This window comes from Sinocyclocheilus anshuiensis, unplaced genomic scaffold, assembly GCF_001515605.1.
Source record: "Sinocyclocheilus anshuiensis isolate Anshui unplaced genomic scaffold, SAMN03320099.WGS_v1.1 scaffold415, whole genome shotgun sequence".
NCBI classification, from domain to species: Eukaryota; Metazoa; Chordata; class Actinopteri; order Cypriniformes; family Cyprinidae; genus Sinocyclocheilus; species Sinocyclocheilus anshuiensis.
This window is the reverse complement of record NW_015552655.1, coordinates 2,090,660-2,098,747: the sequence shown is the minus strand read 5'-3', so window position 1 is coordinate 2,098,747 and position 8,088 is coordinate 2,090,660. Positions and strand designations below refer to the sequence as shown.

The 8,088-nt window shown below is 37.4% G+C and overlaps 2 protein-coding genes across 2 annotated transcripts in view; both read left to right on the top strand.

Annotated features, from left to right (window-relative positions):
- map3k14b (mitogen-activated protein kinase kinase kinase 14b) overlaps positions 1 to 1,623 on the top strand; it is a 13,885-nt gene extending 12,262 nt beyond the window's left edge. Inside the window, exons 12-15 of the mRNA XM_016458798.1 lie at positions 876 to 967; positions 1,038 to 1,152; positions 1,215 to 1,321; positions 1,409 to 1,623. Coding sequence (XP_016314284.1) covers positions 876 to 967; positions 1,038 to 1,152; positions 1,215 to 1,321; positions 1,409 to 1,612 — 518 coding nt within the window. The 3' untranslated portion in view covers positions 1,613 to 1,623. The remainder of the gene's footprint in view (positions 1 to 875; positions 968 to 1,037; positions 1,153 to 1,214; positions 1,322 to 1,408) is intronic.
- Positions 1,624 to 2,112: 489 nt separating this feature from the next.
- On the top strand, positions 2,113 to 6,669 carry arf2b (ARF GTPase 2b). Its single transcript, XM_016458793.1, has 5 exons — positions 2,113 to 2,209; positions 3,032 to 3,187; positions 3,429 to 3,539; positions 3,687 to 3,811; positions 5,876 to 6,669. The coding sequence occupies exons 2-5, from the start codon at positions 3,040 to 3,042 to the stop codon at positions 6,035 to 6,037; spliced, it is 546 nt and encodes a 181-aa protein (XP_016314279.1). The 5' UTR covers positions 2,113 to 2,209; positions 3,032 to 3,039; the 3' UTR covers positions 6,038 to 6,669.
- Positions 6,670 to 8,088: the final 1,419 nt, after the last annotated feature.

Sequence of the window (8,088 nt, the reverse complement as noted above, 5' to 3'; positions counted from 1 at the left end):
AACCCAACAGCTGGGTTAGTCCATATTTGACCCAAAGTTGGGTTGAAACAACCCAGCATTTTTTTGAGTGTAGTCCAAGTCTTCTAAAGCCATACGATAGTAACTGATGTACATCTGTCTTCCTGATGTACATCCAAATGAAACATCAAAAAAAAAAAAAGTTAGGGCGGGACTTGGTTTTATGCATTAGTTTTTGATTGGATATCGAGATGGGGGCGTGGCAGTAAAAATGAATTCAGTCAATTGTGGAGGGGCGGGGTTTAAGCAAACTAAATGATTGGAGAAATCCATCATACATCACCAGTGGTGTGTAAATAATGTTATCTTAGTAACTCGAGGACCATGATTTTGCCACGTCGGATATGTTCATGGATCAACATCCTTGATCAACAACACTTAAAAATAAAGGTTTTCTATGGTTCCATGAACAACCTTAAACATCCATGGAACATTTTCATTCCACAAAAGTTCTTTATAGTGTGAAAAGATTCTTTGGGTTTTTTAAAAGTTCTTCACACTAAGAAAAAAATTTCTTTTAAGAACTGTTCAATGAAAGTTTCTTTTTGGAAGCTAAAATGGTTCTTCTATGGCATTGCTGTGAAAACCTTCTTTTGAAACCTTTATTTTGACCGTTCAACATTTCCATTTACCAATCTGATTCTGTGGATAAGGAAAAGAGTAGGTTTAGGGTTAGGTACTTGAATAGGTTCTCTGTTTTTTCCCCCAAGATTTTGCTTATGATTTACATACACCTTTGCAGCATACTGTGTCTCAAACATTTTAGGAAATGCATCAAACAGCAAATGTAGCTCAAATGTTCTGATACAGAGTTTGTGAATGTCAAGCACTTTTTATGCTTTTTTTTCTCTCCACAGAACAAAAAGGCACAAGTTTACCTGATTCTCATGGACTGCAGCCTTTTGCCTGCACCATCCGCTGTGACTCTGAGCAAGACCTTAGTGATGAGGTAAACCTGCAGACAGAATCATGAGTTTTATGCCAGAACATCAAATTAACCCAATGTTCTTGTTTTACAGGACTCTGATGATTTAAGCTCGGGGGTCTTTTCCTCCTGTAGCACCGCAGATGGTCAAAGCTTCAATGTGGATTGGTCAGTGTCAACTGATCAGACGCCGTCTTGCTACTTTGAAGGTAATTTTCATCATTTCAGGTGCTTCATGTGTTTGTGAGTATTGATTTGTGTATGTGTGCAGGTCTTGGCGTGGATATATGGGTTGAAGATGTAAGCGGAGAGAGTTTAAAGATCAGAGAGAGGCCTCAGGTGAAAATCGGACACATAGCTGTGGGAATCAGTGAACAGGTGAGATTTCATAATTATACATAAATAAGATTCCTGTAAGCAGAGATTAAACAGCGCATTAAAACAGCATTTACTTCTTTATCACAGATATCTCTGAGGACCTTCAGTTTGGCCACCCTAGACGGGCGTTTGGTGTCTCCGGACACAGAAGTGTGCGAGTCAGGCATGTGGTTGCAGTGTGTTCCTGCTCCTGACGGCAGTCCCAGCTGGGATTGGAGGGTCAGAGACGGAAAACTGGAGCTGCAAGAATATGATGAACATTCAGATACCTGCTCAACTGTGGCACTCTAGCAAAAGTGACCATTACAAAACAAAAAGAACTGAGTTTTATACATCTAATTCCATTATTTTTGAGCTTTATGATGCTCACTTCACTTATTTGTGTAGTAACTTGTTTTTGGTTGAATTTTTAAACATTTTCAAAATTTTCTCAGTTGACTAAGCTTAATCATAATGTTTCAAATTGTACAATAATTTTGATGTGTTGATAGTTTTGTTAGGAAGACAACACTGTTTAACTTCAGTGCTATACATAATATACACTGTATAAATACTTTTATAAAAAAATACATAAATATATTTTGTGCATGAAAACAAACGCTATTTCAATGCTGTGCAATGTAAACTAAGGCGTTTACAGTCACTACAATAAATCGAAAGCTGCTGCTTCCTCATTTCCCAAATTCAATCGGATCTGTCGATCATTCTGATTGGACCTCACTTGTAGAAGGCGGGATTATGTATTGTTCTCCTAATCCGATTGGGCCGTTGTTTGTGATGGGCGGGGCGTGTCAAGCCGGTAGTTGAGTTGCGATATACGCCATTTTGCAGTGACAGCGGTGCGCTAAAGCAGTGGAGACAGAAAGCTCGAGAAGTCCCGGTTTAGAGGTGATTTTAATCCCCTGACTCCATGATAAACATTCTCACTTGTTGACGATTACGTTAAGATAGTTAGTCATTTATTAAGCCGTTTTCAAATGACAAAATCCGTCATTTGAAGTGCCAGCTGGCTGCTCTTATCTTGTGTGTAGCTAACGTTAGTCGGCTAATTTGCTAAAGATGATTGGTTCATAAAATCAGCCTTACTTTCCTCAAATAATATATATTAGTACTTAAAAGTGCCTGTAAAGCATCTTAAAGAATTGTTCGTGGTCAATAGTGTAGACAAAGCTAGTTATCCTGCTATTATGACAGAAGTATATGCCAATTAAAATTTATTTAGAAAATTATGAATGTTAATCTTACTTTTATGTCGTGTAGTAACTTAATTAAACTTTGGATTAAATGTGAATGCCCTGCCAGTCTGATAGTATTTCTCCATTTTATTAGACATTTGTTTACAAAAACACAAAATGTGCCTTATATTTTATAATAAAGTCATTTAAATGACATTAAATTAGTTTGAAGTGTCTATCCCAGTATCCAAGACATATATGATGTTTGTCTTTATATACTTTGATTTATTAAAAAAATAAAAAGTTCTATCTGTCATATAATAAATATCGGACCATTTTATTCTTCCTGTGAACTTTTATGAAAATGTATGACTTTATTTAAAAACGTTGCATTGTCATTACAGGGTCTTGTTTTCTAACCCAGCATTAAATGGGACTTTTGAATTAAAGTCAGTGCACTGACATGCATGTAGTTTATGTGCTGTATAACCTCTTTTTTAAATTGCTAATATATGTTTAACTCTTATTTTTGCAGTGTAAAGCATGGGGAATGTCTTTGCGAACCTGTTTAAGGGTTTATTCGGGAAGAAGGAGATGAGAATTCTCATGGTCGGTCTTGATGCCGCCGGTAAAACCACCATCCTGTACAAACTCAAGCTGGGAGAAATAGTTACCACCATTCCCACTATCGGTACGGCTGAAGACGTCATCTGTTATTTGTTTTTGTCAGTGTATGCTCTCTTGAAAGCACATTCAAACGCTTTATGTCAATCTGACTATCTCTCGGTTTGACCTTGACTTGTGCATCACGGTGCACAAAAGTCTTTTGTTCAGATTATCTGCTGTGCTTTGCTGTATATGTGTTGAATTTGTGTCTGTAATGCCCAAGCTTTAAAGTTATTTTCACCTGTTGTGTCTTTTGTGTGCTGCAGGTTTTAATGTAGAGACGGTAGAGTATAAGAATATCAGTTTCACAGTTTGGGATGTTGGTGGCCAAGACAAAATCAGACCACTTTGGAGGCACTACTTCCAGAACACTCAAGGTATGAGAGCCAAAAACAATCAGGATGAATGATTTGCTGTGCAAATGGACTGATAGAAATTTGCCTGAGAATTTTATAGGAGTACTGTAACAAAATCATGTTCAATGATTATTGTTTTAATGATTTTCCTGATATTCCTGGTGCCAGGTCTGATCTTCGTAGTGGATAGCAATGACAGGGAACGAGTTAATGAAGCCAGAGAGGAGTTGACGAGAATGTTAGCAGAAGACGAGTTGCGTGATGCTGTCCTTCTCGTTTTTGCAAACAAACAGGTGAGCATCACTTATCTGAGGTATCTTTCTAATGTTTAATGCAAATAATAAAAGCAACTGAGATAAATTGATTTATTAGCTTTAAAATGGAGAAGAAAATGTTTCCCATGCCCACTTGTGGTTTACATCAAAAGCAGTGTGTGAAATCAAACTCTACAGTATTTTGGCATAAATTTAATTGGTTTTAGACAGATGCCAACATGGATAGGTTGCATGACATTCTCATCTTAAAAAAACAAAAAAAACATGAATGAAATATGACTCAGACCACATTAAACACAGGTTAACCCTCAGAGATCCAGAGCTGCAGAATTGCATAAATAAAGCAATAAAGTAATACCTGACTTTCACTAAATATGGGTAAAACTACATAACAGTAGCTGACACGCTGAAGTTTTGGTGGGAAAAATGAATATTATCATGCTAAAGATACTATTCCTAACACTTTTGGAACAAGTTTACCTATTTACAAAGTAAATGTACATACATTTTACTATATGTTTTTAAACATGCATAAATGTGTGACCAGTGTTTGGGCTGTGCATTAAGAATCATTCGTTCAATCGTTTTTTTTATTTCATATTGAAAGTAGTAAAATGAGAAAACAGCTCCTTTTTCGTTTTTCCATTTTTTTCCAAGAAACGAAAAACAAGAATTCAGCTTAATTTTTCGTTTTTCGTTCAGGGGTAGAAAAATGAATAAACAGCTTGAATATTTGAGTTTTGCACGTGGGCGGGAATTAAACGCCCCTTTCTGCTGATTGGTCAGCCGAAGATCAAACCGTGCCGTCATCAGTTCTTCCGCAGTTCCGCGCGGCAGAATAATAGTCCTCCACTGCTGCAGGTGTACGGATTCTTGATACGTTTATTGCAGCTACATCTTTTTCTCAAACTTAAACTTTTACATTTTATTTAATTTTTTATATATATATATATATATATATAATTTTTTTTGTTCTCGCACAATGGAAACTGTTCAGTGAATGGTAAAAATTTTCTTGTGTTTTTTGAGATTTTTGTCATTATTGTCTCATTGATATAACAGCACATTTTTAAATTAAGTGATATTAAAATATTACATTTTATTTAATTATTTATTACAATATTTAAATGGACAAATAGTGACATTTCTTAACTTGTCATTGCTGTATCCTTACTGGTTGAAATATATGTATTTTTTAAATACATTTGTATACTGAATTGTATTGTGAATTCATAACTGTCACTTACTATATCAAAAAATATTGGTGAAATTTTGCAACCCTAAGCAAGCACCCTAAAAGATTTGTTTTATAATATAATGGCTTCCTCAGCTGCTTGACTTACGATGTTTCTCTTTGCACATGTACAGTATTATGTGAAGCATCCGTATAGTTTATATTTTATTTAATTTTTTATATATATATATATATATATATATAATTTTTTTTGTTCTCGCACAATGGAAACTGTTCAGTGAATGGTAAAAATTTTCTTGTGTTTTTTGAGATTTTTGTCATTATTGTCTCATTGATATAACAGCACATTTTTAAATTAAGTGATATTAAAATATTACATTTTATTTAATTATTTATTACAATATTTAAATGGACAAATAGTGACATTTCTTAACTTGTCATTGCTGTATCCTTACTGGTTGAAATATATGTATTTTTTAAATACATTTGTATACTGAATTGTATTGTGAATTCATAACTGTCACTTACTATATCAAAAAATATTGGTGAAATTTTGCAACCCTAAGCAAGCACCCTAAAAGATTTGTTTTATAATATAATGGCTTCCTAACAAAATTTTTAAGGGTGAAAAAAAATGCATAATGAACTATTAATTATTTGGTTTTCTGAGGTTAAAAGTGATATTTAATGTAAAATCTGGGTGTGATTTGTCATAAAAAAAAAATAAAGTTTTACTTCTTAAATATCCTGTTTCACTTGAATTTGTCACGTTACGCAAGTAAAATAGATTGTGAATGCCATTTCACGATGATTTTACGTGACTCATGCACATGTTGTCTGGCTGGCTCTGAATCTCTGCAATTTGATTGGTCTCTTGTTCATCACAGGACCTTCCCAATGCCATGAACGCAGCTGAGATCACAGACAAACTGGGCCTTCACGCCCTCCGTCATCGTAACTGGTACATCCAGGCCACCTGCGCCACCAGCGGAGACGGGCTCTACGAGGGGCTGGACTGGCTCTCCAATCAGCTAAAAAATCAGAAATGAGCTCGTCTACCATCTCCAAATCTGTGTGCGTGTTGTCATACGAATGGGTAGGTGTGCATGATGTGTGCGTGTGTCTGAGAGAGCGAGACACACACAGCTACAGTACTGACCCAGACTTAGACTGAACTCAGTATCCCATGTTCCCCTCTTTCATTTAGGTTTGGGCATTGCTGATTCAGACTGTGTTTGTGTGTGTGCATGTGTGCATAGTTTATCTTTATTATGCACGTTAGCAAGAATGTATCGTTTCTGTGTGTTCATGTGTGTATGAAGGCTTCTCTGTCTGTTTGCTTGGTTTGGGAATGACCCTGGCGTGCCTTTTATACACACACATCTCCTCTTATCGTTCCACCTCACAAACTGTAATACGACTCATTGTTTTTTTTTTTGCTCCATACTGCACCACGCGTGGTTTTCACATGGCGAAGAAAGAACCAAGGTTGTCGTAATGAACCTGCAATAACCTAGTATCCCAGTATTACAGGCCTGCTGAATATACAACCCATACACTTTCCATATAGCATTTTAAATTGAGATTAAAAACCTGCCCTGTATCTTTAGGAAAAACTGTGTTGTAACCTGTATCAGGTCAGGATCGATTCGCTCAGATTCCCCCCGAAGCACCACTATCCTTGATTATAGGGCTGCACGAGGTGATGGAGATTTACCGCTGATTACAGAACCGGCTTTCTGACAAGATGCGCGTTAAATATCACATGCGATTAATCGTGCAGCCCTACTTGATTGTTCTTTTGAGTCATTTGAAAATCAGGCTGTTTTATTTTCGGCTCTTTGGCTCCATGTTTTAATTTGTGTCCGAATGTGGGTAGTGGAGTTGTGGGCAGATCTCTGGTTTCCTGTTGTACACTACCTGTTTCCAGCCGCCACACAGACCCCAAGCACAATCACAGACTGCTGAACATTCCCCCTACCACCAAATTGTTGGATTTGATTTGAATTAAAAACATCATATATTCCATGTTTCTTTATGTTCATTTCCTGTGTCCTGGAGAATCTTGTGGGTTGTAAAAATGGAAGGATTCCAAAGTCCAGAGTTGAGATTAATCCAGTATTCTTAAAGGGGTCATAATTTCACGATGATTTTACGTGACTCATGCACATGTTGTCTGGCTGGCTCTGAATCTCTGCAATTTGATTGGTCTCTTGTTCATCACAGGACCTTCCCAATGCCATGAACGCAGCTGAGATCACAGACAAACTGGGCCTTCACGCCCTCCGTCATCGTAACTGGTACATCCAGGCCACCTGCGCCACCAGCGGAGACGGGCTCTACGAGGGGCTGGACTGGCTCTCCAATCAGCTGAAAAATCAGAAATGAGCTCTTCTACAGCCTCCAAATATGTGTGTGTGTGTTGTTGTACGAATGGGTAGGTGTGCGTGATTTGTGCGCGTGTTTGAGAGCGAGCGAGACACACACACAGCTAAAGTACTGACCCAGACTTTGGCTGAACTCAGTATCCCATGTTCCCCTCTTTCGTTTAGGTTTGGGCATTGCTGATTCAGACTGTGTTTGTGTGTGTGCGTGTGTGCATAGTTTATCTTTATTATGCACGTTAGCAAGAATGTATCGTTTCTGTGTGTTCATGTGTGTATGAAGGCTTCTCTGTCTGTTTGCTTGGTTTGGGAATGACCCTGGCGTGCCTTTTATACACACACATCTCCTCTTATCGTTCCACCTCACAAACTGTAATACGACTCATTGTTTTTTTTTTTGCTCCATACTGCACCACGCGTGGTTTTCACATGGCGAAGAAAGAACCAAGGTTGTCGTAATGAACCTGCAATAACCTAGTATCCCAGTATTACAGGCCTGCTGAATATACAACCCATACACTTTCCATATAGCATTTTAAATTGAGATTAAAAACCTGCCCTGTATCTTTAGGAAAAACTGTGTTGTAACCTGTATCAGGTCAGGATCGATTCGCTCAGATTCCCCCCGAAGCACCACTATCCTTGATTATAGGGCTGCACGATAAATCGCATGCGATATTTAACGCGCATCTTGTCAGAAAGCCGGTTCTGTAATC